Source organism: Corvus moneduloides, chromosome 8 (assembly GCF_009650955.1).
Source record: "Corvus moneduloides isolate bCorMon1 chromosome 8, bCorMon1.pri, whole genome shotgun sequence".
In the NCBI taxonomy this organism is placed as follows: Eukaryota; Metazoa; Chordata; class Aves; order Passeriformes; family Corvidae; genus Corvus; species Corvus moneduloides.
The window spans coordinates 17,212,687-17,228,878 of record NC_045483.1 but is presented as its reverse complement, the minus strand read 5'-3'; the positions used below and the strand labels follow the sequence as shown (position 1 = coordinate 17,228,878).

Here is a 16,192-nt window from a genome sequence, read left to right as displayed (position 1 = left end):
CTGGGATAATGATTCCAGGGAGAATTCTTTGTCAGCATGTATCCATTTCAGCTCCAAAGAAATGTCCAGATATGAATTTTCTCTCATAAAATGTGTAGATCTGTTTGAAGACATTTCCTATTCTTCTGTATGTACAGACCACTCAAGTAAACAAAGACTTTGTATTAAATATGAATGCAGTTGTTGTTCCCAGCCCATTTCCGGACACGTTTTCCAAGAAGCTTCTGCATTTGCTGCTATGCAGTGCAGCTCTCCCTGAGAGCAGTCAGCCCAGCTACAGCTTGCTCTGAAGTGAAAGCAGCAGAGCTGTAGAAAGATTTGTGAATTTTCCTGTGCCGTGTCTAGCAAGTTACAGAGTTGGCTGCAGAAAGGCACTGCATAACTGTTCTCTTACTTATTCTAATTTAAGCACTTTCCTGCATTTACTTTATTTAATAGGTATTCATATTAAACCATAGCATATAGATGCAACTAAATTAGTAAAAAATAAGGAAACTGGGGCAAAGTTCTGCATTTCAGAAGGAAGATGCCTGCATTTTCTCATATGTACCAAGCAGTGTACCAAGGAGAACAGATGCCTGGGACAGAAGTAGAGACAAGAAACCCATAGATACTTAGCAGCATAATAAATCATTAGTGTCCACATCTGGTTTTGGCATTGCAGTAACCTTTTAAACCCTTTTTTTCTGTAACTACCTGCAATCTTTCTTTTCCATAAAATACACGGATTTGTGTTGATACCCTAAGCCTTTTCCTTCTCAATCCACTGCCTCTTTTCATCACCTATCAAATACGTGGGTGCTAGAATCTCTAATGCTACTCAGAGCAGCAGCTGTACTAACCTTTATCTTAAGCTCTGAAGCACCAGCTCCAGCAATCCCTCCACATATTCAGACAAGCACACAGACACTTAAATGAGACACAAAAGGTGTGTGGGGGGGAGATGTTACTGAGGCTCTCCAAATTCTTGTAGAAACCAGAAGTTCTAATACGTAACACTGGTTTGTTGGGATTTTTAGAAGGAGGAAAAGGGTGGAAGAGGGAAAGAAGGGAAAAGAAGGGAAGAAGAAAAGAAGGGAAAAGAACAGTTACCAGGTACTAACATCTTTGCTGTGATGCTGATGGTTGTGGTTTATTCTTCCTCTCACCAGAACCACTCTGAGTCATTTTTATAAGTTTGCTAACACACTTTTACACCTTTCTTTTTCTTCCCTGGTCTGCAGTTTCAGGTTACATCTGAATTTACTATATATAGTGCTATGTATGTATGTTAGATACTATTTCTTGTATCTCTTTGTTACCCCCAAAGTCACTTTTACAGAGACAGGTCCGCATTTTTTATTTTTTTAAACTAAGCATCAATGCGTTGTTCATAGATGCTCCAGTCCCCAGGCCATTCCCATCTCTGTTGCCATGTGTGTAGCCTGTAACATGGCATTGCTCTTGCCAGCAACAGGCTGTAGGCTTTGCACTGGCTTTGCATGGCCTCAGGACCAAGGCTTGCCAGGTCTGCTCAGTTTGACCTTGTCTTGACCTGCCTGCAGCTTTCTTTTGCTTGTCACAACTGTGACAGCAGCTTCTTGAACTGACTGCCTCTATCTAATTTGATTTGCGAAAGGATAGCTGTGGGTTTATGTAGAGAGCAGCAACAAACATTTCCTGCAGATGGGATATTTAGTACTCTTAGACAACGGCATAGTGCAGAAAAACACAGGCCTGGTACAGCAGCAGAGACCTCGTGGTGTGGAGGCACAGGAGGAAGGAGTGCAGGCAGGGGCGATAAGGGTGTGTGTGTGTTATGTGGGTGACACAACACCAATAAAACAGGAGCCTACAGCGTGGCACAGAATTGTGCAAAGATGCATCAGCAGAGGCAGGAGGGGCAAATGACCCTTCTCTAGCCTATGCATGATAACTAGGGGACACATCAGCCCATATTAGCCTGAAATATTCTCCTTATCATGGATGTCCCTGCCTTTGAACATAGTAAACGCTGGGAGCACTAGGAGCTGTTGCCATATTCTCCACAACACGAAGTAATACACGGCACAGAGCCAGGCTGAAAAAGAGCAGCTTAGTGACTCAAGTTTCATTTCTTCAGCTGCAGACTGACTGCTCTGCTTTGGCAAAGCCAGGGAAAAGCTGAAGTTTCACTTTCTGTTTCCCAGTAATTTTCGTCACACATCACATGAGGGCTGGACTATATAAAATGCAAAGCATAACAGCAGTGGGCAGCACTCCTTTGGCTTTGAGGCTGCCTGAAGGCAAGTGAGCAGAGAAGGAAAACTATGAGGTAAGAGAGCAACCCAGTCTCTGAAAGATGCTTTTTTCTCTATGCCACGGGAAAATAATGCTTATTATTTACATAAATGTAAGCAGTGAGGGCCTTTGAGCATCCAAACAACAGAAAATATTTTACAGAATGTTTAGAGAAGAATCAAAATAAAATAAGGATGCTCTTGAATTTTGTCATGTTATTGCTTCTCCAATGATGTTCAGTCTCTGTGAATAGAACTGAAAGTCAGAAAAATTTTGTGCATGCAGTTCAGGGGTGAAATCCAGGCTGCAGATGATGCCCAGCCAAAGAGGTGTAATCTGTATCTCAAACCTGTGTTTGTGACATTCCTCTTTGATTTACCTCCTCATAATTTTGCTGTCTTTCCACTCACTCCTTTTTTACCCAAAAGGCTTGATTATGCAGTTGAGCAGCAGCACACACTGTGCTCCACAGGCTGTTAGCTCTGCTAGGTGTTACAGGAGGGACAGCAAGGGAGTCTTTCTAAGAAATGAGGATTTGACTGAGAAGCCTCAGTAATAGAATTGTATGTCATTCTTTCTTTAAGGGAGAGCATAGTATGGACTAAAATGTCATTTCTGTGTTGTAAAAATATCCCCTTGATTGTGTGATAAAAGCCAGTCCGTGCACCCTCACAGGCACACAGGTAGGCTATGGCAGCAGGGGAAACCCAAATAACATTCTGCCCTGGTGGCTCGGAGGGAAGAAAAAGCCATTGAAAGATGGAGAGGGATTGTCCTGATTTCATCTGGTATGGAGTTAATTTCTCCTCACTAGCTGGTACAGTGCAGTGGTTTGGGTTCAGTATGCAAATTATGTTGAAAACACACGTTTTGTTTGTTGCTAAGTTGTGTTTATCCTAGTCAAGGATTTTTTTGTGTCCCATGCTCTGCCAGTGAGGAAGTACACAAAAACACTCGAGAGAGCACAGCTGGGACAGGTGATCTGAACTAGCCAAAGGGATATTCCACATCACAGAACATCATACCCAGTATATAAACTGGGGGAGTTACCTGGAAAGGGGGCTGATTGGGGTGCAGGGAGAGAGTCTAGCATTGGACAGCAGGTAGTGAACAATTGTACTGTGCACCACTTGTTTTTCTGTAAGTTTTATATTTTCCTTTTATCATCATTATTATTAATTACTATTATTATTATATTTTATTTTGTTTCTGTTATTAAAAATTATTAAATTCTGATCTTAACCAACAATTTTTACTTTTGATTCTCCTCCTCGTTCCACAAGTGGGGGATGGGGGGAGGAGATGAGTGAGAAGCAGCATCATGCTTAGTTGCCAGCTGGGCTTAAACCACAACAGGCATAAAGGGGTATTAAGGACCAGTGGTATGTCAACAGGGTCTGGTTAATAAGGGTGTGTGAGTGTGTGTGTCTAGGGGTGAGAGAGAAGCTCCCTAACCAGCCACTGGATGTCCAGAGCCAGCACCCGAGGAGCCATAGGGTTAGTGAGTGTGTGGTCTGGACCAGCAAGTGGAATGGGGTTGCACACTCATGGGCTGGACATCCAAGTGCCAGCCACTGAAGAGACTGGTGAGATCTGGGAGCCAGTTCCTGGATACATTAACCATATAACCCGTATAACCATAACATAAGAATGGTGCTATGATCTAACATACAAGGATTTAAAAATGCAGGAAATTCAAAATTAAATTTGTAACACAAATCATAACATGTACAAAGGTTTAGAAAAGGCACTAAATCACATTCTCTATAGTTTAGGAGAATCTTATATGATTATGTCCTTTGGGTAAGCTTCAGCAATTGTTCCCAGCGCAGGACATATGTTCCTGAGGCCCAAGGCTGTGCCAGCTTTACTACAGAGGGCAGCCCTCCACTTTAACACCACAGCAACATCTGTTCCTATGTAAGAGGTGCCCTCATGCACTGGCAAGAAGAATTACTAAAATCACTATTCAGCACTTTAGACCTAGGGCTCTCTACAGCTTTGGCTTGTTTAAAGTATTGGGGACTAAGGGCACCAGGTAGGGTATTGACTGCCTTTAAAGTACATCATGCCTGGATTTAAAACAAGAATAGCAAAAAGCAAATGGGATGTAAACAACTTTTTCTTTGATTTCTTCTAGTACCATTTCCAAGAATTCCTTGAAGACTTCCCTGCTGCAGTTAGAATGTCATTTTACATGGACTTTGCTGAAGCAGCATGTAAGTCTTGAGGCCCTAGAGGAAACAATAGTTGATCATATCAAGTTTGTCAACGAATCCAACATTACAGATTATAATTTACTCTCCTATGTATGTCACCTAAAGAATTCAAATGAGGAAGCCCTGAGAAATCTCAAAAAAGCTGAAGAAGCTATTCAAAAACATCCCCCAGGTGAAATTGCCAGGAGAAGTCTTGTTACCTGGGGGAACTATGCCTGGGTCTATTACCACATGCAGAGATATGAAGAAGCTCAAACTTATGTAAGCAAAGTGGAAAACACCTGCAAAGAGCTTTCAGGTACTGCTCATGGGAAGATTCAGCTTCCAGAGATCTGTGCTGAGCAAGGATGGGCATCATTACGTTTTGGGTCTAATTACTACGAGAGGGCAAAGAATTGCTTTGAAAAAGCTCTGGAGAGTGAGCCCGATAACCCAGATTTTTATACTGGCTATGCAATAGCAATGTATCGCTTGGAAAATTTGGCTTTTTGGTATTGTGAAGAGGTGAGACCATGCCTTGAGGTCCTGCAGCGGGCAGTGGAACTGAATCCAAAGAACACTTCCCTTCTGGCATTACTTGCATTACAACTTCAGCAATTGAAACGAGCTAATGAAGGGGAGAGGTACATTGAGGAGGCACTGAAGATAACCCCTGATTTTCCTTTTTTCCTGCGGTATGCTGCTAAGTTTTACAGAAAGAAAGGAGAAGTGGACAAGGCAGTGGAGATTTTGAAAAAGGCCCTACCACTGACACCAAAGTCTGTCTTTCTGCATCACCAACTAGGACTCTGCTACAAATTCAAGATATTTCAATTGAAAAAGACAAGATGTACACCTCAACAGGAAGTGGAGAATCTCATCCAGCTTGCCATTTTTCATTTCAAAACAGTGATAGACAAAAGGCCAACATTTATTTCTGCCCATACTGACCTAGCAAACACATATACACAATGCAAGAGGTATGAAGAAGCTGAAGAGATATTTCAGGAAGTGCTCCAGAGAAATTATCTATCCTGTGGTGAAAAACAAGAAATCTACTTCCATTATGGCAATTTTCAGCGTTTTCACATGAAGTCAGAATCGAAAGCCATCAAGTATTACATAGAAGGTCTGAAAATGGAAAAAGATTCTTTTGGAAGAAGAAAGTGCAGGGAAGCTGTGGAGACGTTGTTGAAACAAAAGATTGAGAGCCGTTTAGGAGATGCCACAGATATTGGTACACTTGGACTCGTTCATAACCTAAATGGTGAGAAACAAAAAGCAATTGAATGCTATAAGAAAGCCATTGCTTTGGATCCCAACAATGAAGAATATCGGAATGCATTATTTGAGCTACAACTTTCCATCTCAAGCTAAAGATCCCAAAAATCCTATGTACCGAAAAATCTCCTAAAGCAAGGACATTTCAACAGATTCTCAAAACTTTTTTGTTGGGTTTTTTTTCATTTGAAGGTAGACATTATGACCCAATGAAACACAGGTGGCATCACTTTCTAGTCATAATGTAGAAACTGCAGACAACAATTGTTTATTTGTTCATTCACTAATAGAGAGCATGCTTGGATAACTATATAATATATATGATATATATTTATAGCTAATCTAACTTACTCTTCAATGATAACATGGGTATAGATGTTGTATTTAAGTGATGATCTGTAGAACAGAGAACTTCTAACCTGAAAATCAGATATTACTGTCTACTGAGAAAAAGGTAAAGGAATCATATTGTTGTATTTTGTCTGTACACTTGAAGGGCATGCTTATACACAAATAGAATTCCTCAAGGTTTTTTAAGTATTTCAAAAATATCTTTTGTAGAAGAAACTTTTGTTGAAGGCTTGTTCAGTTTACTACCTTGTATGCTGTTTAATTATGAAAACTAATTATTTAGTTTAATTTAGAACTTTAATTATTTAGCTGGTCCGCTGGAAAGCTTACAGAATGTGTATTATTGTTGTGAACTACTAAAGTCTATTGAATCCCTCAACTGCTGCTTCTGGGTATCTCTCTGATGATCAGCCTTCATGTTAGTAGATTAAGTAAAGAGAAATAGCCATTCAAAAAAGTAAGAAGGATTGAGTTTTGGCAGGATATGAAAGGCTGAGGAGACAGCCCCTTTATTTTCCCGGAGCTCTCAGCAAAGCTGGCTTCAGGGGCATTGCGCCAAAGAATTAAACTATGCACAAAACAGCATCAGTCTAGTTTACCCAAAACACCCTATCAGGAACCACAACAGCAAACATCCGGAGAGGAAGGAAAGGCAGCCTTTGAGTTGCCAAAGAGAGGGCTGTGGCCATGCTAGTGAAACAAGCCAGGGATAGCAAACACACACAAGAAATGACCTGAACTGGACATTGAGGGCAGAGCACAGCCAGAGCAGAATTGGGTGAGCACCACAGAGCAGGGCAGGGGAACATAAGGGGCATGTGGAAAAAGGAGTGCGTGCCCACAGAGTCTACGTGAATGGAAGAAAGGGCTGAAATGACAGAATGGGTTGACAAGGTGATTATCTTCAGGTGTCCAACTAAAATTCAATATTCTTTGCAACACCCTGGCCTAACTCCTCAGGAACGTACCTTTGTTTGATAGACCATAGTACTCAGGAAAAAGTAACGCTGCACTTCCAAAACACTTCTGAGCCCTAGCCACTAGTGTAGCATGAAGCAAACTGGTGACAGAGTCCATCAGGAAGAATGTGCACCTTAGTTTCTAGCCATCCTGGAGCATTCTTGCACCTGCAACAGCACCCCTGTACAGACAGGATGACAAGCCATGAAGGAGTGCAAAACACCAATGCCAGATCACAAAATATCAATAAGCCTCTTCCCTCTCAGCTCTCCATCAGAGAATCTTTCATAATACAAGCAAAAGCAATCAAGTGTACATAATGACAAACACCCTTTACCTAAGAAAGAGCTGGAGCAAAACCCACCCTTGTTTCCCAGCCACCTGCCAGCTCCTCTTTTACAAACAAAGGCAACCCTACCTAGGGAAGGAGAGGTGAGGATGGGGAACAGGAAGGTCTGGGAACAGTTCTGACAGACCACTCCTGAAAGCTGGCTGGAACAACAGCGAGGAACTAGTGACTACCTACATTGGTGTGCCCAGCTATGGGGATGAAAGGGTACGTTAGACCACCTCACTGGCTTTGTGAATCCTGAGGGCTTCTAACCTCAGCACCATTGCTATCTAAACTCTACTGAGGGCATAGAAGGTGGAGGGCAGCAGGGAAGAATTTGAGGAGGAGATGGCGCAGGTTCTCAAAGCCATGGCCCATCTATTCTCCTCTCCACATTCTGCCACCAGGACATCTTCTGGAATAAGAACCTATAAAAAAAGCTATAAATTATTTTGGGAAAAAAAAGGTGAGCCTGAATTTTTATGAAGAGTCATAGCAGCTCGATCTGCACAGTGAAGAAACTGACTGTGCGACATAGCAAAGCAAAAAGCGTATTTGTTGTGCCTCACCTCTTTTGTACTCTGGAGGAGTGCTCTGGAACACAGTACTACCTGGGGATGCTTGTGCAAACACAGCCTTCTGGATTTTGCCCGTCTTGTAAATGAGGAGAAACGTTATTTCCCACATGGGGGTGCTGCTGCATTGCCTGGCTTGTCGATACGGGGAGCAGGTTGAGCTCGAGCTTCGGGAGGTCGACAAAATGAAGCACACATTTTGGAGAGTCCAAATCCATTGGGCAAAACTAGAATTGCACAGAGGCTGAACACACCTCTCAATTCACACTCAATTATGAATACATCACTGGAGCCTATGCTAGCAGTGCAGGAAAAAAAATGAATGAAGATAACCCTTCAGGAAGTATTAATTTATGAATCAAAAGCAACTTCTAAAGTATATAGAAAAATTTACTGAAATGTACCAGAGTAATCACTAAAAAGAAGGTATTATTATTTATGGAGGCAAACCCCACTAAGGACTCTGCTATGCTGACCATGCAGTAGTGTTACAGTTTAAGTTAAACAAGCTCTTCCTTCTCACATAAATTTGTAACACATTAGAGAGCAGACAAGGAATTGTTGTGGCAGTATAAAATACATTCACCTTACAGTAACATAGCTTTTTTCTTTCAGGAGATAAATTATTATCCAAGCTGACAGGAAAGTTTAATGAATGCTTTTTCTGAAAAAAGAGTCATTTTTCAACACAAGGTGCTTGACTTTTCCAATGTTGTTTTCACACAGCTTTTCAAGGTACAATTTATTAAATATTCCAGATTATCGCTATAATATGAATAATTTGAAAATAATTATTATTTCCCCATTTCAAACCTCATGGAATGGAAACAGATGGGATAACTTCAGCAGCCATAAGCAGTTTCACTTACTTACACTGAATTTCCATCCACTGCACAGAACAGAACATAGTCCCAGGTAGGATATCTCCCATCTGAGATAGACTCTGTCGGACAGATGTCACCCCAAGTCCCACCACACTGTCCTGGGAAGAGCCAGACAGGCTCAGCAGTGCACTTCTCCAGCCGAGCTCATATCCATCAATGCTTGTATCCATCAAGGCTGGTGGAAACATAGAATTACAGAATCATTAAAGTTGGAAAAGACCCCTAAATCATCAAACATACAGTGTTAGTCTGGCAAATTTTTCACAGCTAGCTCGGGTGTCTTGGCTTATTCCCACACTGTGCCATGCCAGGAAATGTCCTCCATGGAGGACAGCCTGAATATTATGATCTCTGAAACAAAATGTTGCAGATACACTAAACCATTCTTCAAAAATATTGTAAGCCAGAGACTTCTATAATGCGTTGCTTGAAATATTTCACATGGCAGGATGAAGATGAACAGTTCATCTTGTGCTGTGTGGACCAAGAGCTAGAAGTTTGGCATGAGGCTTCACCAGCCTGGATTGTATTCTCATTTCTTCCACATGCAGGTCATTTCTCGTTACTCCTTCCTTCCTTCTGTTTGTTACTGGGGGCATTCATGACAGGGCTGATATTTCACAGTGTGTTTTATGCACAAAAATTATCATTCTGGTATATAAGCTCTTTTCCATTGGCATAAGTCAGAGCAGAAACAGTGTTAGAAAGCCCTGAAAGAACTTTACCATTCTCTACAAAAGGTCTGTATATAAAACCAGTTGAATGTTTGTTGCTAAATAAGATATTTAAAACAAGAAGTACTGCTTAAAAAACATAAAGAGAAAAGCCTATGAAAAAAATCTTGAAATAATAATAAAAAAAAGCTAATAATGTATTACATGGTATAGTTTACATTGATAAAAAAGCATATGGCATTATTCCAACAGGCTTTTACAATATGCAGTTCTGGCATGAAGAGCTGGTGATGTGTTGTGATGTCATAAACAAAGTAATTAAACTTCTGTAAATCTATTTACAGTGGTAATTAATAACTTATTCAAAATAACTTACATTTTTTGTTGCTCACACTATTCCTTTTTTAGTAACAAAATATTACATTAAGATCTAAAATATTATCTTCATCAATGCTAATTAATGAAAACACTTCATTTTTTTCCAAAAGTGCATATTTTTCCTAACTCATTAAGAAACACCCATGGATAATTTTTGTCTTTTTTATGAATATATGTTAGAAACAAAACTGGGGCCCAAGAGTCAATTTTCATGCTGAGCTGAAGAAAAGTTATATCGTTGGCTTTAAGAAGATTTTGCACTCCTCTCACTTATTCTGTGGTCTGTGCACATATATCGTGCTACTGGCTCTGACTACATTCCTGAAGCAGGGCAGTGAGAAATACTTTATTTAAACGCAGGCAATTGAAGTCAAACAACTTTAATATATTTGAAATACACTTGGATAATAAAACTACTTGATACACATGCTATTCATATATATATATATATATATATATGTTTGTGTATATATGTATAAATATATTATACCCCTATGGCTGTACTCTTGGTCTAAGTCAAATTGGTGAACATCAGTCTATGTTGCTTTCCCTTCCAAGGCACAGAGTGGAAAAGGACACCATGAGCAGCCACTGAACACTCTGCAGACTAACAAAACTATTGGTTCAGTGTTAATGAAAATTATTTGGACTCTGATAAATTTGTTAATGAACAGAATACAGCTTGATACAGCATTAAAACACTGAAACTATTTGTGTTTCCGGAATGTGAAGTTCCCCCATTGCTGACAATATTTTCACTCTGGAAATGTAGGAACATCCCAGTATTCATTAGACCATCACATCAGTAAGTTACTCCATGAGCTACATTCATTCCCTAGCTTCTGTGAAGCAGCCAATTGGAGTATATTCCTCACACAAGTTGCAGGAAATCACCAATCACAGCTCTTGTGTTCTAGCCATCAAGGAAAAGTGACCTGACAGCTCTGCAATGAGCAATTTGCACCACCTGAAGATACAGCTTCCAGCTCTGAAAAGAGACAGACTTGCCACTGCAATACACAGAAACAATTCTGCCAACATCCTCTCCCCTGTCAGCCTGTGGGGTGGGCAATCTCTCAGTCAGTTGGTTGCATGGACTCCAGATAGGTCCAAATTCTCTAATAGGTGCTGATTTTACAAGAGGAGGAGGCTCTGTGTTTGCAAACACAGGAATCTCTCAGGTTTCTTGGGCTGCCTTTGGGCTTCTTCCAACTAATGCAGCTAAAGCACGTTTGTCTATCAGCATACCCAGTCCCCTGGCACAAATTTACTCCTCTTCAGATAGTAGAGCCACCACAGCACCTTTTCCACCCTCCAAGACAAGGACCAGCTGGAAGATCACACCCAGAATGCCACTGTTTAGAAATTCAAATTTTAAAGCTATACAGAAGAAAAAAAAATTTTTTTTTGCTGTAAAGGGCTTGGGAAAGCAAGTCTAAAGCCATATTTGAAATTAAATTGCAATGTATGTACAAAGTGCAGGCACATTGTAAAAATAAAGCTGCTCCAGAGATACTTTCAGCATAAATCAATTTCTTGCCAGATTTTCTTGAAAAACCAAAAGCAAAACAAACTGATTACTTTGGCATTTGAAGCAATGATTTGCAAAGAGTTTCATGCAGACTGACAAATGCAGAGATTTTTTCACAGTGTATGTGATTAGTCCATTGAAACACACTAGACCACAAAATGAAAAAGCTTGTGTAATTAATATTTGTGAATGTAAATGTTATTGTTCACTTTTGGTGACTGATACCTGTGGAGTCAACATTGCATTTCAAGTAAATCTGTGAACACTTGTATATGCAAACCCTATTTTCAGTCTAGCTTTCTTCTATTACTGCATTAACTTAGTATTACTCTTGCTGTACATAGATTTAAGCCAACTAAAACATGACAGAAAATTCTAATTGAGAGATGTCTTGTTTCACAGGAGAAGTATCTTCAAGAGTGCAACACCACAGAACCATGTCTGTCTCAGGCTGTGCCATACTGAATCTCGATGGCACTTGTCACCTGTTGCTGAAGCTGTTCGTATCCACAGCCAAAAATTCAACATCCTTCCTGTCTAATTCTGCTGTGACAGAATAAGCTATTGCTCCATTTGTCCAGATGTGCTCTTTCAAGGCTGTGTTACCAGCGAGGGACTGCAAATGTGTTCTTTTGATTTTCTTTGCTAGTCTTGCAAAGCACAATAGTGCAGAACTAAATATCATAGAAAATCCACACAGGAGAAATGATGCAGTGTAGCTGCCAGTTGTGTCCACAAGCCAGCCTGTAGGAAAAAAAAAAAAAAATTTTTTTAAAGGTCCAATATTCTGGTGGATAATTTACAGGTCCTATGATCCAGTTAAAAACTTCTGGAATTATCACATATAAATACGATCAAACAATACAGGTTTACATCACCATCACTATACTTCCACATCCTGGGGCAGGAAGGGATTTGTCCTCAGCAGGCAAATAATATCTTTATGGCCTTTTGTTTGGAGGTCAAATCCACAAGAAAAGGCAGAGCAGTCACCACCACACTACTAAATAAACATTTTCCAACTGCATGGATTTAACTGGCAGTCTTTAGAAGGCTTAGAGAGCTTTAAGATCCTCATGCAGAAACATTTATTAAGCTATGCCTTAGGCTCTCGCTTAGAACAATTCTATTTTGCATTAATTTTTGCTATGGAAAATTAAACTAAAAGCTTCGGAAGCAGTGATTAATTGGTAATTGATGTAAACATCAGACAAAATATGCAAGATATATATACTTGGTTGTTTGAAAAAGATCTCTGACCTTCCACAATATTAAAAACTGTGTCAAGTGCTCTCTAAAGAATAATAAGGGTGCAGCTCTCCTCCTTACTTCACCGCAGTGGTACAGATGGGAAAAATGATGGTTAGATATTACAGGGATGAGCTTATGACCAAACAGGAGTGGAGCTGACTCACCCACCTGTTCAAAGCAATGTAGAGACTAAAAGAACAAGTCTTACACATACACACACACAAAAAAATCTTGGCATTAAACTCATTTTAGAGAGATTTAGATTTTACAAAATTATGTCATTTCACAGCAAAATACTTTACTCCTTCTACTTGCACAGTTTTTAAACTACATGAAGTGGTGATGTAATAGCTCTTAGGAGCCCATTCCATACTGGTTTTTTTTAAAACTTTCATCTCACTCTATATGTAGAAATCATCCCACCAAAACCAGGATGGGACATCTAAAGACTTAAGAATGTCTAGGTGTGTTATTCCTCTACCCAGAGGCTACCTCCACACTCATTCACTGTGCATTTGCTGTTCTTCCTCCCCTTTTACATCACACCAATAGGTAAATCTGAAGTACTGATGAGATTATAGAAAAATCATTTGGCAAAACTGACCTGCCACAGGTGGGCTCACTAGATATGGTATGGCGTGGAGAAAATACACAACGCCCAGTGCTGATGATAACAAAGAAGTTCCCACTACATCTGCTGTCATGACAGGGATCAGCGTTACATATGCTCCATCAAAGTAGCCAAAGGTAAATGAGAAAGGCACAAGCAAGGGGAAGCTTTGGAGAATTGGTAGGAAAAGACAACAGAGGCCATCCATTCCCACAGCAAAGAGGTAGCAAAAGTACCGATGCTTCTTCAGACACCTGCAAATTTCAAAACAGAAAAGAAAATTATCACTGAAACCAGTATCTCATCTTCTATGCCATGGCATGCAATGATTCAGTCTCTCTCTCTCTTATAAAGCTCAAATTTAAGTCCATTTCCTTACACAGTCTTCAAGATTAAAAACTCAGCACTGATGAGCCCAGGTAGGGAAAGCTGCCCTCCTACAGCTGTAGAAACGTCTGGCAAGCAGCAGCCCATGCTGCCTGCAGTGTTCTTCAGGATCTTCCTAGTGACAGAACCCTGCTGCCAGGATTTTGCATTCCCCTGAAGTTTCAATGTTCAAAGCAGTATTTCATTGGGCTTTACATCCCAGGTCAGCAAGGTGCTCCCAGGATTCTGCATAAAATATTGCAGTATACCTCTCTTAGCTGTCACTCTTCCAGTCAGCCCTTAAATGTAAGTTAGTGTGAGCTAAGCGAGATGGCAATTCCCTTCCTTCCTGCCCCACAAAAACAGTAATTGATTTTTCCCACAAACTGGTTAAGCACAAAGAATGCATGCTTTAGAATCAAAATCCTTGTTAATTTAGCCAGTATCTACTGATGTTACAGATGCTGTACACTGACATTTGGAGTGAGTTCAGTTCATAAAGCATGTTAAGTTCTTACACACTGGAAAACATACAACAATTTTCTGTCAATCCTTCCTAGTATGTGCCTGACGGTACTGGGCCAGACCCTTGACCCTCTTCCATAACTTCTGTGCCTCCCCAGCAGCACAAAAGAGATGGAAAGGCAGAAGAAGCAGGGTGAAATCCTCTAGGACTTAGATACAGAGAATCGTGCTCAACATACCTCAGGCAAGGGGTTATATTTCCACTATCACACATACAAACACATCATTTTTCCAGGAAAAAAAAAATTATTTACCCAGCAGAATTTAACAAACTCAGAAGAGACAGAAAGATTAAGTAGCAAGCATTTCTGAAAGTTAGACTGTGTTGTTGGGGGTTTAAGTTAAACATGCTACAGAAAGAGTCCATCATGTTAACTTCTATATGTATTATACCTCGCTTGCAGCCAGCCTCCCACCAGCTAAAGCTTACACTTGATCAGCCAGAAGCCCTTACCTTCTGTCTGTTAGCCATCCGAAGGTGATATTACCAATGATGTCTATAACACCAAGTATGGACATGAGGAAGGCAGCCTGGTGATGACTCACTCCAACACTCAAGGCATAAGGCACTAGGTAGACAAAAAGAGGGCTGCAGCCATATGCCATAAATAAAACTGACACTGCCAGCACCATGAAGCCTGGCATCAGCAAAAAGTCATATTCCTTCCATGAACAGTAGCATAAACATTCATGAGGCCATAATTTGATTAAAGGTGAACAGATGAACGTTCGCTTTAAGTCTTGTTTCTCTGTTTCAGGGACATAACCCTGTTGAAGAAATTCAGGAGCAGTTTTACAATCCTCCTTAAGAGAAATAGGCCGCATCAAGGCACCACAGACGCAGAGGTTTAAAACAAAACCTCCCAGGATGAGCAAAGCTCCTCGCCAGGAAAACTGCTCAATTAAGAGCTGGACCACAGGGGCCAGGATGAAGGTACCAATTCCACTGCCTGACATGGCTATTCCATACGCCAGTGCTTTTCTTTTGTTGAAGTATTTGCCCACCATCGCGATGGCTGGAGAATAACAAAGTGCAAACCCAAGCCCTAGAAGAGAAAGCAAAGTGCAGATGGCTTAATACTAAGCATGACATATGACATATATTAAATCAAACCACGCAATGTATTTTCATTAGTACAAATGAATAGAAGCCTTTTCTGATTCTGTATCACGCAGCCCAGTTTGAGTGTGATGAGAAACTAGGATGACGCGTTTCTTCCACTGGCAGGGTCACTGACTTGACAAACCTAACTGATGACCAATAATCCACAATAATAAGACTCAGACAGAAGTGATGGGGTTCACTTAAGAACAAGAACAAGGACAATCACTAAATATGCGAGAACTGGTGTGCCAGCCTCTCCTGCATTCAAGATGAGGTCTTGCCCCAGGGTCTGCACCAATGCTGGCACTGGATACATGTCCTGATGAGGCACCACTTTGTGTTTTGGTCTGTTGCAACCCTGACCATTAATTTTCAGTTCTCTGAAACAGAGTACAGACAGCCTGTCTCTGTTACTAACATTCTACAAAAAAACTCTCTTGGTCAGCTAAACAAACTCCATGCAACAGCTGCTTGGAGCCCTGATGATTTTAAATCCCTGCCTACAAGGAAGGAGAAAAGCCTCTGAAAACAAAGCCAGGTTGAGTAGAGTGAACAAATAAGATTAATCTCTTGGACCAAGAAAAAGATTGTGCTCTCTGCTGCAGAATCAAAGAGCAGGTTTTAATCATCAAGTGGTTAAAATACTAAAATATGTATTTCTGAATCAGTAATAGAAACAAGTTCCTGACTATGGTTTTGGAGCTTGTCCTACATTGAGGGTAAAACAGTCCCCAGTGCCTTTGGCAGAACTTGCTGATAGAGGAGATAATCACCCAGTGCCATAACCAGCTTGCCACATCCTCCTCAAAGGCCACACTGTGTGCGGCAGGCACTAAACCTGCCAGGATGGAATAAGTGGATTAGAGGGACTCTGGGCTGCGGGTGCCCAGTCTGGCACCCCTCAGGAGGCAAG

General features: G+C 40.7%; 2 protein-coding genes across 9 annotated transcripts in view; one reads left to right on the top strand and one right to left on the bottom strand.

Moving 5' to 3' along the window:
* Positions 1-2,222: 2,222 nt before the first annotated feature.
* On the top strand, positions 2,223-6,468 carry LOC116447081 (interferon-induced protein with tetratricopeptide repeats 5-like). The gene is made up of 2 exons (XM_032115764.1): positions 2,223-2,293; positions 4,400-6,468. Exons 1-2 carry the CDS (start codon positions 2,289-2,291, stop codon positions 5,832-5,834), a joined length of 1,440 nt encoding a protein of 479 aa, XP_031971655.1. The 5' UTR covers positions 2,223-2,288; the 3' UTR covers positions 5,835-6,468.
* A 1,862-nt stretch (positions 6,469-8,330) lies between these two features.
* Positions 8,331-16,192, bottom strand: part of SLC16A12 (solute carrier family 16 member 12) — a 34,787-nt gene continuing 26,925 nt past the window's right edge. For 7 of the 8 annotated variants that reach the window (XM_032115756.1, XM_032115761.1, XM_032115760.1 and 4 more), the window contains 4 exons: positions 14,629-15,220; positions 13,278-13,537; positions 11,908-12,166; positions 8,331-9,014 (listed from right to left, as the gene is read on the bottom strand). In XM_032115756.1, the coding sequence (XP_031971647.1) occupies positions 8,993-9,014; positions 11,908-12,166; positions 13,278-13,537; positions 14,629-15,220 (1,133 nt within the window). In that variant the 3' untranslated portion in view covers positions 8,331-8,992. Of the gene's footprint in view, positions 12,167-13,277; positions 13,538-14,628; positions 15,221-16,192 lie in introns of all 8 variants that reach the window. The other variant, XM_032115762.1, reaches the window with a different exon arrangement.